Raw genomic sequence first — 15,741 nt, 5'->3', positions numbered from 1 at the left:
TTTAAGACACTCCTTAAAACCGATCTCTTTGACCAAGCTTTCGATCATTTGACCTAATATCTCTTTATGTGGCTCAGTGCCATACTTCATCTTCCCCTGCGGAGCATCTTGTGACATTTTGTTAAGTTAAAGATGCCATATAAATATAAGTTGTTGTTGTAGCTTGTTGATTCAACTCGCTAAAGGTAACCAAGGTTAACAGTATACCCTATCCGAGCTGTCCTCCTTTGTCTGTCATTAGCCATCACTTTAGGGCCCAGATTTTCACCCCCAAGGCGGTAAATTTAAAGGCTCACCATGCCCCCCTTCAGGAGAAACTCCCCAGAATGGGAGTGTCTTTATCCCACGGGGGCAGGTACCACCACCCCCAGGGTGCAGATTGCAGGTGGTTCAGGAGCAGCTGCTCCCTATGGCACCCTATCCCCGTGCACTCCCTGTGCCCCATCCAAGCCAGCTCATGTCCTCCGCCAACCCCGATGGCCCCTCAAGCCATCCAAGCCAACTCTTGCCCCCTCCCCACTCCCATGTCCCCTTATAGCTCCCAATACCACTTTAAAGCCAATTCATACAAACCCACCCACCATCCTTTTCCCTTACACTCTCCACACCAACTTGCCCCCAGTCTCCACCTTGGGCAGACCTCAGGAGCCATGCTGCGATGAAACAAAATAAAGTTCTAAATATCTATTTCAGCCTTCATTATGATAAAAAGCACACCCATTCATTAAAGCTCATTCAAACTTTTAACTCCCCTCAAGTACTTGATCCTTACAAAACAGAGTTGTGTACATAATCCCACATCAAAGACAGCTAACCCTTTAATAACCCCTTTGAGTTTTCAATCAAACTGCACTTAGGACCTTCTGTTGGGATAATTATTGGTTGTGAAAAGCAGGCAAGCATTAATAATGACATAATGATGGCCCTTGGAGTATTGTCAACAAAACAGCAACTGTAACTTATAGCCAAGATTTTTGTTACCTCTCACTAGCACAGGCAGTCTACTTTGTTCTTTTTGAAAGGGCTGAGGATTTCAATAACATCACCGCTTGATTTCTTGTAACCCCTCGCTAGACACACTTTGCCTATTTTTAATAGTTAAACTGCTGGGAATGTAACTAACTTCACATCATGACTCTTATACAGACCTTATCACCCCCTTTGAAAGCATTTACATTTACTCTAAAGATTCATGACTCCCACACTGTGGGTTAAGGCTCTTGCTATTGTGGAAATATGGTCTGTTGGAACTCAGCACTGAATTCGACTGGTCTTGCTTAGTTTGAGATTCCCTGTTGTGTGAATCACGCCCCCTTTCCCCTACCTGAGAAAATCAGGACTGTTGAGAATGGGAGCAGGACACCTGGATGTGGGTCCCACCTGCTGAGTCTCCACAACCCGATGAAAATCCTGGCAACGATTTCCACTTCTTCATTTATCTCTCCCATCCCTTCCTGAGATGGATTTCCAACAGGTTTTGTATTCATCATTTTGAGATGCTACAGGATCACACTGTCCCCATCAAACACTCCCAGGGCAGGTACAGCACGGGGTTAGATACAGAGTAAAGCTCCTTCTACACTGTCCCCATCAAACACTCCCAGGGCAGGTACAGCACGGGGTTAGATACAGAGTAAAGCTCCCTCTACACTGTCCCATCAAACACTCCCAGGACAGGTACAGCACGGGGTTAGATACAGAGTAAAGCTCCCTCAACACTGTCCTATCAAACACTTTCAGGCCTGTTTTTGACTTTTCCACTTCTGTGACTTTAGATCGTGGCTGTATTCAGGGAGCCCCTGACTGCATGGGAGGAAATTTATTTTTTTTTTAAGGTTGAAATGATTTAAGAAGCAGAGGGGGAGCTGAGAGTTCTTTTACCATGCAGCAAGTTGGTGCCAGTTGCAGATTAACTGGTAACTTCCAAAAGTGAACTGGATAATACCTGTAAAGGAAAGATTTGCACGGCTGTGGGGAAAGAGCAGGAGGGTGGGACTAATTGAATAGTTCTTTCAAAGAGCCAGCACAGGCAGGATGGGTGAAATAGCCTCCTTCCAATCTGCACCATTCTCAGACGTTTTGACTTAAAGAGTAAAATACCTTCTGTTGACTTATTAACATCTAAAGCCTGCTCTTGCCTGATTATTTATGTTTAAAGCACTTACTGAGGGGTTAGACAGCATTATTCCACATGAGGCTAGTCTTGCCCCAAGGGGCTTGGGGTTGGCAACTCTAGTTGGGATGTGTTCCTGGAGGTCTCATGCCATATCCTGCTGCCGGGATCTGCACTCCCCCACACGCCTGTCATTCCTCCGTTCTCCAGACACATCACCATTCCCACAGCCAACTTGAAACGGACAAAACCTCCATCTTACCCAGTCAGATAAATCTTGACTGTCACCCAGCCATTTCCCTCCCCACCTCCAACATTTTCTCTTAACTCGTAAAGAAAGTCTTCACAGAAAATGATAATTGCACCATTTGGTTTTAACTCCCCTCCCCCTCAATACTGCAGAAAAAATTAAAGCCCCCCCCCACCCCCCCCCACCCCAACCCAACAAAATCTCTTCAGTAAAGCGGCTGGTACCTCAGGGGGATCACAGGCCAAGACCCTAAGGACCTCTGCTCTTGCCACCACGCACTCAACTGGAGAATACTGCACCCCAGTACCAAACAGCCCACCCCAAACTTGTCGATGGACAACTCAACTCAACGATGTGCATCATCGCGGGTCCTCTTCAGTCAACTCACCTCCCCTGGCTCCCAATCCTGCGCAACACTGCGCCCCACCCACCGCCTCTCAACCCCTACATCGGGAGGGGGGGGTAACTGAAACAGGCACGGTACTGGAGAAGGTCTACTCCAACCCAAGCCTGCCCTTATTGAAGGACCTCCTCAGCCCACTAGCAGTAGGCCTTCCCTCACGCCACCTCATACGATTAAACCCCACCACACTGAGGAGTGACAGCCAAGGGCCGACAGCAGGAGGAATAGCAGGAAAAAAACATCCACCAAAAACCGCTCCCTGATCGTAGGCCCCACTGCTCATCCACCAGCTTTGATCTCCTACAGCGACAGTGGGCCCTTTTAAACTGTTCCCAGACTAGCCAAGGCCTCTGTGCAGCCACCCAACATCAGTGGGGTTGCCAAGACCACCCAGGCTGCAGCTGTGGTGCGGTCCAAACAATGACTCACATTGTCGAGGAGTATCCACTGACTAAACTTGAAAGCAGATGTGAGGAAGAACTCCATCTAGCCGCTGACAAGGCTACTGATTAGGTCCATGACGATGCACATGCTAAATATATATATAAATCCCACCTTGTGAAATTTCCCTCAGCTTCTGTCCTGGGAGTTACTCTATATTTCCCCGAGATCCCAGGTTAATTGTGAAGGGTTACTAGCCTCTGTCTTGGGCCCTCAGGTACAGCATTTGACAGTAGGCTGCACTGGGATACTTCCCAACAAACTAACAGTAAATGAGGAGGATTCAAAATCAAAACACATATACGGGTGTCCCCAAGTGTGTGTCAGTATTTACAGGGGGTCCCCGAGTGTGTGTCAGTATTTACAGGGGTGTCCCCGAGTGTGTGTCAGTATTTACAGGGGTTCCCCGAGAGTCAGTATTTACAGGGATGTCCCCGAATGTGTGTCAGTATTTACAGGGGTGTCCCCGAGTGTGTGTCAGTATTTACAGGGGTTCCCTGGGACTGAGGCAGCATTTACTTTGGAACATAGGAGCACAAGTGGGCCATTCGGTCCCTCAATCCTGCTCTGCTATTTTACTGGGTCATGGCTGATCTCCTACCTCAACACCATCATCCTGCACTATCCATATTCCATGATGTCATTGGTATCTGGAAATCTATTGACCTCTGACTTGAACATACTCATTGACTGAGCCCCCACACCCCTCTGGGGTAGAGAATTCCAAAGATTTACCACCCTCTGCCTGAAGAAATTCCTCCTCAGCTCAGCTCTAAATAGCCTTCCTTTTATTTTGAGACCATGTCCGCTGGTCCTAGGTCCAGCCCTACCCCAGCCAAGGGAAACATCCTTCCTGCATCCACTCTGTTGAGCCCTGTAAGAATTTTGTGTGTTTCATTGAGATCACCGCTCATTCTTCTAAACTCTAGAGAATACAGGCCCAGTCTCCTTAATCTCTGCTCATACAACAATTCCACCATCCCAGGGATCAGCCTGGTAAGCTTTCATTGCCCCCCCTCTATGTCAAGTATATCCTTGCTTAGGTAAGGAGATCAAAATTGCACACAATACTAAAGGCATGGTCTCACCAGGACTCTTTACAGCTGCAGCAAGACTTCCTTACTCCTGTACTCAAATCCTCTTGCAACAAAGGCTAACACACTAGTTGCCTTCCTAATTGCTTGCTGTACCTGCATGTTAACTCTCAGTGACTAATGAACAAGAACACCAGATCTCTTTGGGCATCAATATTTCCGAGTCGCTCCCCATTTAAGAAATACTCTGCATTTCTATTTCTCCTAGCAAAGTGGGTAACTTCACATTATTCTACATTGTATTCCATCTGCCATGTTTTTTGCCCACTCACTTGTCTGTCTAAGTCTCCTTGAAGCCCCTTATCATCCTCCTCACAGCTCACATTCCCACCTAGCTTTGTGTCATCTGCAAACTTGGAAATATTACATTTGGTCCCCACATCCAAATTATTGATATAGATAGTGATTGGCTGGGGCTGAAGCACTGATCCTTGTGGTACCCAGTAGTCACCACCTGCCAACCTGAGATTGACCCATTCGTTCCTACTCCCTGTTTTCTGTCCATTAACCAATCCTCAGTCCATGTCAGTATATTTCTCCCAATCCCATGAGCTCTAGTTCTGTTTACTAACCTCCTGTGTTGGATCTTATCAAAAGCCTTCTGAAAATTCAAATACAGCACATCCACTGATTCCCCCTTATCTATCCTGCCAGTAATATCCTCAAAAAAACTCCAACAGGTTTGTCAAACATGATTTCCCTTTCATAAATCCATCTTGACTCTGCCCAATCCTGCCATTATTTTCTAAGTGCCCAGTTATCACATCCTTTAGAATATATTCGAGCATTTTCTCCAATACTGATGTCAGGCTAACAGGTCTGTTGTTCCCTGTTTCCTCTCTCCCTCCTTTCTTAAATATTGGGTATACATCTGCTATCTTCCAATCTGCAGGAACCATTCCAGAATCTGTAAGATTTTGTAAGATGATCACCAATGCATCCACCATCTCTACAGCCACCTCGCTCAACCCTCTGGGATGTAGATCATCAGGTCAGGGGATTTATCAACTTTCAGCCCCATTAAATTCTCCAGCACTACTTATTTGCTAATACTAATTTCTTTCAGGTCCTCAACCTTACTACTCCCTTGCCACCCCAATATTTCAGGGAGTTTCTTTGTACCTTTCTCTGAAGACAGACACAAAGTATTTGTTTAGTTTCTCTACCATTTGCTTATTCCCCAATATGAATTCTCCATTCTCTGCCTGTAATGGGCCTACATTTGTCTTTATGAATCTTTTCCTTTTTACATACCTATAGAAGCTTTTACAGTCTGTTTTTATGTTCATTGCTGGTTTACTTTCGTATTCTGTTTTCTCTTTCTTTATCAATTTCTTGGTTGAATTTTAAAATGCTGCCGATCCTCAGGCTTACTACTTTTTTTGGGCAACTTTATATGACTCTTCCTTTGATCTAATAGGATCCTTAACTTCTCTTGTTAGCCATAGTTGGATCACTTTTCCTACTGGTTCTTAAAGGAATGTAAATTTGTTGCAAAACATGTGCTAATTCCTTAAATGCTAGCCATTGCCTGTCTACCATCATACCTTTTAATGTAGCTCCCTAATCTACCTCAGCCAACTTGCCCCTCATACCTTCGTAGTTTCCTTTGTTTAGATTAAAGACTCTAGTTTCAGATTGAACTACATCACTTTCAAAATTCATGTAAAATTCTGTCATATTATGGTCACTCTTCCCTAAAGGCTCCTTTACAAATAGCTTATTAATTAGCCCTTTCACATTGCTGAGTATTAGATTATTGTTGAAAAAAGAGACATATTTTGTTGAAGCTTTATGTCTTGCACTCATCAGGACAATTCGTTAGAACACCAAATGTAACAGGATCAACAATTAATACTGTTTGAGAAGAGAGTGCAGATTGGTTGCCAAGTAAACTCTGATTGGTGGAGCCATCTACCAATTTACATTTGGTATTCTTGTGAATTATCCTGATGAGTGCAAGATGAAAAGCTTCGACAAAAAATATTCTCTTTCAGCAATGTTCAAGTTCTGTACTACCAAATGACTATTTACAAGTTTTGTGCTCAAATTTCTCGAGTGGGACTTGAACCCATAACCGTCCGACTCAGAAGTAAGAGTACCACCCATTGAGCCACAGCTGACACACACACACACAAACACACTGGTGTTATCACACTGTTTTATATAATAATCAAATGAAGAATATCCACACACATTCTCCAAGGTGACATGGTTTTAGGACGTGTCAGCTGCGTGCATTAGGGTAGCCAAATGTAGTTGGGGCAGAGGTTTTCATTACAAGGCCTCAGCCAACTTGCCCCTCATACCTTCGTAGTTTCCTTTGTTTAGATTAAGCCCCTAGTTTCAGATTGAACTACAACACTTTCAAACTTCATGTAAAATTCTGTCATATTATGGTCACTCTTCCCATAGATCTAAATTGGCCCGTTCTCTTGTTGGTTTCTCAACATAGTGTTCTAGAAAACTAATTTATGCTATTTTATAAGATATTTCTGATAAAAGATTTCCTTTAAAGAATCTGTTTGAATTTAGACAGGAATGCTCAGGTGTCTCCAGGGATTAAAGATGTATTTTTCCACTTTCCTTGAATATTTCTTAAGTATTGGTTAGTAAAAATGTTGTGGATGATGGAAAAATGGCTGTTTGACTTGGGACCAATAAATCATTGAATGCTACAGCACAGATGGTGGCCATTCGGCCCTTCATACGTTTGGTAGAGGCCTTGTAATGAAAACCTCTGCCCCAACTACATTTGGCTACCCTAACGCAAGCAGCTGACACGTCCTAAAACCATGTCACCTTGGAGAATGTGTGTGGATATTCCTCATTTGATTAATATATAAAACAGTGTGATAACACCAGTGTGTGTGTGTGTGTGTGTGTGTGTGTCAGCTGTGGCTCAATGGGGGGTACTCTTACTTCTGAGTTGGACGGTTATGGGTTCAAGTCCCACTCGACAAATTTGAGCACAAAACTTGCAGCTGATGCTCCAAGTGCAATACTGAGGGAGTGCTGCACTGTGGGAGGTGCTGTCATCTGTGTGTGATGTTATACTGAGGCCCTGTCTGCCCTCTCAAGTGGATATAAAAGATCCCATGGTCACTGTTTTGAAGAAGAGCAGAGTTCTCCCTGGCATCCTGGATAATCGCTCAATTAGCATCACAGAAATAGATGATCTTGTCTTTATCACATTTTTCATTCGTTCATGGGATGTGGGTGTCGTTGACAAGACCAGCATTTGTTGCCCATCCCTAACTGCCCTTGAACTGAGTGGCTTGCTAGGCCATTTCAGAGGGCAGTTAAGAGTCAACCACATTGGATCCGGAGTCACACGTAGGCCAGACCAGGTAAGGATGGCAGATTTCCTTCCCTAAAGGACATTAGTGAGCCAGATGGATTTTTACAATGATCAATATTAGTTTCATGGTCAGCGTTACTGAGGCAAGCTTTATATTCCAGATTTATTAACTGAATTTAAATTCCACCAGCTGCCATGGTGGGATTCGAATCCATGTCCCCAGAGCATTAGCCTCGGCCTCTGGATTGCTGGCCCACACTACACCACCATAAGCCACATTGCTGTTTGTGGGAATGCATTGTCACAAATTGTCTGCTGTGTTTCCTATGTTACAACAATGATTACGCTTCAAAACAAAAAGTACTTCTTTGGCCGTAAAGTGCTTTGAAATGTTCTTTGGTGATGAAAGGTGCTACATAAATGCAAGATCCTCCTCTTTCTAACGCTGAGAGTTTGGTCCCCCTGTCTGGAGGATCAGTTTCAGGATAAGAGACTGATCAAGGACTTGAGACGAGGAGAAATTTCTTCCCTCAAAGGGTTGTGAGTCTTTGGAGTTCTCTACCCCAGGGGGTTGTGGATGCTCCATTGGTGAATCTATTTAAGGCTGGGGATAGACAGATTTTTGGGATCTCAGGGAATTAAGGGATATGGGGAGCAGGCGGGAAAGTGGAGCTGAAGCCCAAGGTCAGCCATGATGGTATTGAATGGGGGAGCAGGCTCGATGGGCCGAGTGGCCCACTCCTGCTCCTATTTCTTGTGCTCTTGCGTTTGTTTGTTTTTTTTGTCACTTCTCTTGTTTATTTTCCCTCAGAGCTACATTCAGAATTTTCGAGACCGTCAGACGGGGGGTGGGACCTCCTCTGCCGGATTCAGCGCCAGCGGGCACACCATGGTCGACGTAGACTACGACTGTGGTTCCACCGTGCCCCTCACGGCCTCTGCTCCTGCCGTCCGTGTGTGAGGCAGGACGGAAGAGACGGAGGGAAAGATTAAGGAGGGATCCTCACTGTCGGGGCTGAATGAAAAGGAGAGTGTGCAGTTGGGGAAAACATTACACGTTACTCTCGCTGTGAAAGCGCAATTGAGGTGGATCTTTTATTAACAAAAAATAATATATCTGACATGACTCAAGGAGGACTGTGATTTTGTCTCTTCCCCCGTCGACATTCTCTTTGGACTTTTCTGAAAAGGAGACGCAAATTTACGCAGGCTTTTTGAGGCCTAATGCTCCCTTTTCCAGTTCCTGGGCTAAACACATCCTGAGCTGAGAAGAACAGTGATTGGTCTCACCGCTGAATAAATTCCTTTGTTCTTTTTTTGACAAGGTCGGAGTTATAATCCAGTGCGGATGGGGAATGTTTTACAGAACAAAGCAAGAAATGAAGTAACGTTGAGTGTAAAACACTCGCAGAGAGAGAGAGAGAGACACACAAAGCGAGGGAGTGAGTCCCGAGTGTGGGGTGTGGGTGCTTTCTCTCTCCTCCGTACTCGGTTGTAACCCTCCCCCACCCCGCCCTGTCCCTCGCTTCGCACCCTGGAAGGGAAATGACAACATGCACTCAGCAACGAAACTGCGAGAGAGGAGGGTGACGGCTTCTGACGGGAATGGATACTTGATTGAGTCTGAGGTTCGCCTCTGACACCCACCTTCCCCGACACTGACTAACTCAAAAGGGAATGAGAAGCTTCAGCGGGACATTCCCAATAACTGTCACCGGGCAGATCTTGGTTTTCTTTTGCATGTCAACAAGCTGTGTGCGAGCGTGTGTGCGTGTGTGCGTGTGTGTGTGTGTGTGTGTGCGTGTGCGTGTGGCGAGAAATGTACCTGTACATATAAGATATTGTATGTGGGATTCTTTTTCATGTGAAATTTTAAGGAAGAAAGGTATTGGTCTGGCATTAGGAGAGAAGGTGCTTCTTTCGTTACTGTGTTCAGCCCCTCTGTAGAAATACTGATTTTGTGTTCCTGTAGACACCTGAAGGCAGCATCTGCATCTCTCCTGTTATTGCGTCCAGCAAAAATCGAAGATTTTGCCAACCCTCCAGAGTTACCCTGGAATCTCTAGAAACGAAAGATTAAATTCCAGGGCGGCTGTCTTACAAAACAAAACTCATGAGAGAGAAAAAAAAATCATTAGGCTGATTATTTTTTTAAAATGTTGGGTGTTTTTTCTCTCTGTTTTGATTTTGTGAATTAACAAAAATATTGGAAATTGGGAAGGGGTGGTGGGGGAGGGGGCGTTGAAGATGTTTGACAGACAGTCCAGAATTGTCCAATCAGGTTAAGGTTAGTCCATCCAATCCTCCAATTGGTTGTGAGGATTGATCAATAGCAGTGAGTGTGTGGGGAGCTGGGAGGTCATCCTTGGAAGGTCATGTCATGGCACCTCGTCCAAAACATCCATCCAGGATTAGAGTCGCCTGTCCCCACTCCCACATCACCTCTTTAAACCTGAATTTCAGTCTGGTCACTAAATGCAGCAATTTCTCAGAGGTGAGATCGCCGATTAAAATAGGGAGGGGCCTGGTGCTCATTTATTGAAATCATTTTTGTACAAGCTTTACACAAAGACATCTTAGAAAAATTACCAAAAGCAAGACCCCAGCACCTTTGGAACATCACCCCCACTATCTACCCGAGACTGGCAATGGGTTGAGGAACATAACTTTCAGACTCAGGAGGTGAGGCAGCTATCATTCAGCTAAACTGACACGTTGACACATATAGGGGTCAGGAAGAAGGAATTGGCATTAGTTTCAGGATTGATGTAGGTTTAACTTCTTTAATTCCTTTAATTCCGAGGCCCAGCCATCTTCAGCTGCTTAGTTAATGACCTTCCCTCCACCCCCAAGTGAGGATTCTCACTGATGACTGCGCCATGTTTAGCAACATTCACAACTCCTCAGTTACTAAACGCTCCCCAGCAAGACCTGGACAATGTCCACAGGCTGTTAAGTGGCAAAGAACATTCACACCCACACAAGTGCCCAGGCAATGGCCAGCTCCAATATGAGAGAATTCAACCATCTCCCCCTGACAATCAATGGCATTACCATCACTGAATCCTCTATCATCAACATCCTGGGGGTTACCATTGATCAGAAACTGAACTTGACCAGCCAAAATATTGTGATTACAAGGGCAGGTCAGAGGTTGGGCATCCTGTGGCAAGTAGATCACCTCCTGACTCCCCAAAGCCTGTTCACCATCTACAAGGCACAAGTCAGGAGTGTGATGGAATACTCCCCACTTACCTGTTGTAGCTCCAACAACACTCAAGACGCTTGGTACTATCCAGGACAAAGCAGTCTGCTTGGTTGACACCTCATCCACCACCTTAAACATTCTCTCCCTCCACCACCGACGCACAGTAGCAGCAGTGTGTACCATCTACAAGATGCACTGCAGAAACTCACCAAGCCTCCTTAGACAGCACCTCCCAAACCCACGACCGCTACCACCTAGAAAGACAAAGGCAGTAGATTCATGGGAGCACCACCAGCTGGAAGTCCCCCTCTACGCCACTCACCATCCTGACTTGGAAATATATCGCCGTTCCTTCACTGTCGCTGGGTTAAAATCCTGGAATTCCCTCCCTAACTGCACTGTGGGTGTACCTACACCACATGGACTGCAGCGGTTCAAGGCAGCAGCTCACCCACCACCTTCTCAAGGGGTAATTAGGGATGGGCAACAAATGCTGGTGATGTCCATGAAATAATAAAAAATCTTCTTAAGAGAAAACATTCATTAACAATCCCCAGCTCGGAAATGTTTGGTGTAAATGAAATGTTGGCTCATCCCTCAGGCAAGTTAAGAATGTATTCAGATATCCCAATGTACAAGGACACAGGGGTAGGATCAGCAAGTTAAATATTCCAGAATTTACAAATGCACTTCAAGAACTGAGAGGTTATGACTATCAAGAAACTTTGAACAGACTGAGGCTGAGGGGTGATGCTATAGAGACCATCAATATTATGAAGGATTTGATAGGATGGATGGAGACAAGATGTTTCCACGTGTGAATAAGACCATGAAGGGTGGAGTAACATAAAGCAGTCACTAATAATTACATGAGGGAATTCAGGAGAAACTTCCTTACCCAGAGGGCGGTGAGAATGTGGAACGCGCTACCGCAGGCAGTGGTTGAGGTGAGTGGTATACTTACATTTAAAGGGAGGCTGGATAAACACATTAGGAAGAAAAGAACAGAGGGATATGTTGATGGGGTGAGATGAGGAGGGGGTGGGAGGAGGCTTATGCGGAGTACAAACATCAGCATGGACCGCTTGGGACAAATGCCCTGTTTCTTTGCAGTAAATTCTATGCAATACTTCACTACACATGAGAGATTTTTCTTATTCATTCATGGGATGTGGGTGTCGCTGACTAGGCCCAGTATTGTTATTGCCCATCCCTAATTGCCCTTGAGAAGGTGGTGGTGAGCTGCCTTCTTGAACCACTGCAGTCCATGTGGTGTAGGTACACCCACAGCACTGTTAGGGAGGGAGTTCCAGGATTTTAACCCAGTGACAGTGAAGGAACGGCGATATATTTCCAAGTCAGGATGGTGAGTGGCTTGGAGGGGAATTTCCAGGTGCTGGTGTTCCCATGTGTTTGCTGCCCTTGTCCTTCTAGAGGGTAGTGGTTGTGGGTTTGGAAGGTGGAGTCTAAGGAGCCTTGTTGAGTTGCTGCAGTGCAGGTGCTGTTGGAATATGGTGTAACGTAGGAATGCATGATACTGGACTCGGTAACCGTAGCGCTAGTATCACCTATCACCCACATTCCTTCTGCTGCACACCAGCCTCCTGAGCCAGAAGGTGGTGGGTTCAAGTCTCACCAGCAGAGACTTGAGCACATTTCCCAAGCTTACACCCCCTGTGCAGTACTGAGGGAGTGCTGCACTGTTAGAGGTGCCATAGTTTGAATGAGACATTAAGGATCCCATCTGCCCCCTTAGGCTGGGTTTAAAAGATTCTATGGCACTATTTTGAAGAAGAGCAGGGAAGTTTCCCTGGTGTCCTGCCCAATATTTATCACTCAACCAACATCACAAAAACAGATTATTTGGTCATTATCCCATTGCTGCTTGTGAGATCTTGCTGTGCACAAATTGGCTGCCGCATTTCCTATGTTGCAACAGTGACTACACTTTGAAAAAAGCAATTCATTGGCTGTAAAACACTTTGGGAAACCCTGAGACCGTGAAAGGTGCTATAGAAATGCAAGCCCCTTTCTTTCTGACCGGCTTTCTCCAGTGACCTGGGCTGTTGTCAGAGCACTGTGTGCAGGCGAAAGGGTAGGTCACATTGCTGGCATCAGATTAAAGGGTCATGGTGTCTCATTGAGGGGGAGGGTTTAGCACCGCTCAGTGTCCAATGGCTGACTGTGTTGGAATGCATCATAGTGCATGACATCGTCGTGGTGTACCGGGATTGGTGCGAGGATTTTCTCCCCGCCCCTTGCTCTATTACTTTTTTTAGCCAAACACTTTGTCTTGAAGGGTGTGGTGCGTGAAGGGTCGCGAGTGAGACTGGGCACAGAAGGAATTGGAATTTAAGGAGATGGCATCCGGAACCTTCTGAGAACCAGTCTCTGAGCCGAATAGTGTGCTGTACATTTGTGTGTGCACATGCTGTGTGTGTGATGTACACACGTGGAGGTACAGTACTCATGTGTTGATGTGTCACACTCAGAAGGCTCATTCTCTCGGGCTGAGTGTGTGGGAGGACATTGCTGGTACCTTGTCCCATCCTGCTCCAATCTACTTTTCCTTTGTAGAGAGAGCGTGGGTCCCGTCACCATCTCCCTGTGACTCTGATTGTACATGCAGCATGTTCCATGTCAAAGGCGCGATGTTCTGGGGGGGGGGGGTTTTACACACTGACCTGCCCTTCTGTCAAACGTGTTTGCAAGTTCTGTTTCCTTTCAGATGTGCCAAAATGTTGGAATTAGTGAGAAGATGTTAGTTAAGTGTTCATTAAAAAAAATATTTATTTGAACTCTGCTATGCGTCCCAATTGATGACATCCCAGTTGTCCATGTTGACAGGAAGAGAAGCAGAATATTATTCAAACGGACAGAGGCTGCAGGATGCTGCAGTACAGAGGGACCTGGGTGACCTTGTACATGAATCACAAAAAGTTAGCTTGCAGGTACAGCAAATAATTAGGAAGGAAAATGGAATGTTTCATTCAAAAGGGGATGGAATATAAAAGTAGAGATGTTTTGCTACAACTATATAGAGCATTGGTGAGACCGCGCCTGGAGTACTGGGTTCAGTTTTGGTCACCTACTTATGGAGGGATAAAAACAAAAACAAAAAACTGCGGATGCTGGAAATCCAAAACAAAAACAAAAACAGAATTACCTGGAAAAACTCAGCAGGTCTGGCAGCATCGGCGGAGAAGAAAAGAGTTGATGTTTCGAGTCCTCATGACCCTTCAACAGAACTGAGTGAATCTTAGGAAAGGGGTGAAATGTAAGCTGGTTTAAGGTTGGGGGCGGGGAGGGGGAGAGAAGTGGCGGGGGGGTGTTGGTGGTGATGTGGTTGTAGGGACAAACAAGCAGTGATAGAAGCAGATAATCAAAAGATGTCACAGACAAAAGAACAAAAGAACACAGAAGTGTTGAAGGTGGTGATATTATCTAAACGAATGTGCTAATTAAGAATGGATGGTAGGGCACTCAAGGTATAGCTCTAGTGGGTGTGGGGGAGCATAAAAGATTTTAAAATAATAGAAATAGGTGGGAAAAGAAAAATCTAAAAAATTATTGGAAAAAACAAAAGGAAGGGGGAAGAAACAGAAAGAGGGTGGGGATGGAGGAGGGAGTTCAAGATCTAAAGTTGTTGAATTCAATATTCAGTCCAGATGGCTGTTAAAAGCCTATTCGGAAAATGAGGTGCTGTTCCTCCAGTTTGCATTGGGCTTCACTGGAACAATGCAGCAAGCCAAGGACAGACATGTGGGCATGAGAGCAGGGTGGAGTGTTAAAATGGCAAGCAACAGGGAGGTTTGGGTCATTCTTGCGGACAGACCGCAGGTGTTCTGCAAAGTGGTCACCCAGTTTACGTTTGGTCTCTCCAATGTAGAGGAGACCACAATGGGAGCAACGAATACAGTAGACTAAGTTGGGGGAAATGCAAGTGAAATGCTGCTTCACTTGAAAGGAGTGTTTGGGCCCTTGGACGGTGAGGAGAGAGGAAGTGAAGGGGCAGGTGTTGCATCTTTTGCATGGGCATGGGGAGGTGCCATAGGTGGGGATTGAGAAGTAGGGGGTGATGGAGGAGTGGACCAGGGTGTCCCGGAGGGAACAATCCCTACGGAATGCCGCTGGGGGGGTGAAGGGAAGATGTGTTTGGTGGTGGCATCATGCTGGAGTTGGCGGAAATGGCGGAGGATGATCCTTTGAATGCGGAGGCTGGTGGGGTGATAAGTGAGGACAAGGGGGACCCTATCATGTTTCTGGGAGGGAGAAGAAGGCGTGAGGGCGGATGCGCGGGAGATGGGCCGGACACGGTTGAGGGCCCTGTCAACGACCATGGGTGGAAAACCTCGGTTAAGGAAGAAGGAGGACATGTCAGACGATCATCCTCCGCCATTTCCGCCAACTCCAGCATGATGCCACCACCAAACACATCTTCCCTTCACCCCCCCAGCGGCATTCCATAGGGATCGTTCCCTCCGGGACACCCTGGTCCACTCCTCCATCACCCCCTACTCCTCAACCCCCACCTACGGCACCTCCCCATGCCCACGCAAAAGATGTAACACCTGCCCCTTCACTTCCTCTCTCCTCACCGTCCAAGGGCCCAAACACTCCTTTCAAGTGAAGCAGCATTTCACTTGCATTTCCCCCAACTTAGTCTACTGCATTCGTTGCTCCCATTGTGGTTTCCTCTACATTGGAGAGACCAAACGTAAACTGGGCGAACCCTTTGCAGAACACCTGCGGTCTGTCCGCAAGAATGACCCAAACCTCCCTGTCGCTTGCCATTTTAACACTCCACCATGCTCTCTTGCCCACATGTCTGTCCTTGGCTTGCTGCAATGTTCCAGTGGAGCCCAACGCAAACTGAAGGAACAGCACCTCATCTTCCGACTAGGCACTTTACAGCCTTCCGGACTGAATAT

The 15,741-nt window shown here is 46.0% G+C and overlaps 1 protein-coding gene across 2 annotated transcripts in view; it reads left to right on the top strand.

Annotated features, from left to right (window-relative positions):
* tmem198b (transmembrane protein 198b) overlaps positions 1–10,682 on the top strand; it is a 167,274-nt gene extending 156,592 nt beyond the window's left edge. For both annotated transcript variants that reach the window (XM_041201224.1, XM_041201222.1), the window contains one exon: positions 8,414–10,682. In XM_041201224.1, the coding sequence (XP_041057158.1) occupies positions 8,414–8,563 (150 nt within the window). In that variant the 3' untranslated portion in view covers positions 8,564–10,682. The remainder of the gene's footprint in view (positions 1–8,413) is intronic.
* The last annotated feature ends 5,059 nt before the right edge of the window (positions 10,683–15,741 follow it).

The sequence above is a fragment of the Carcharodon carcharias genome, chromosome 12, assembly GCF_017639515.1.
Source record: "Carcharodon carcharias isolate sCarCar2 chromosome 12, sCarCar2.pri, whole genome shotgun sequence".
Classification (NCBI taxonomy): Eukaryota; Metazoa; Chordata; class Chondrichthyes; order Lamniformes; family Lamnidae; genus Carcharodon; species Carcharodon carcharias.
The sequence above is the reverse complement of the archived record's forward strand: the minus strand, read 5'-3'. Positions and strand labels throughout refer to the sequence as shown.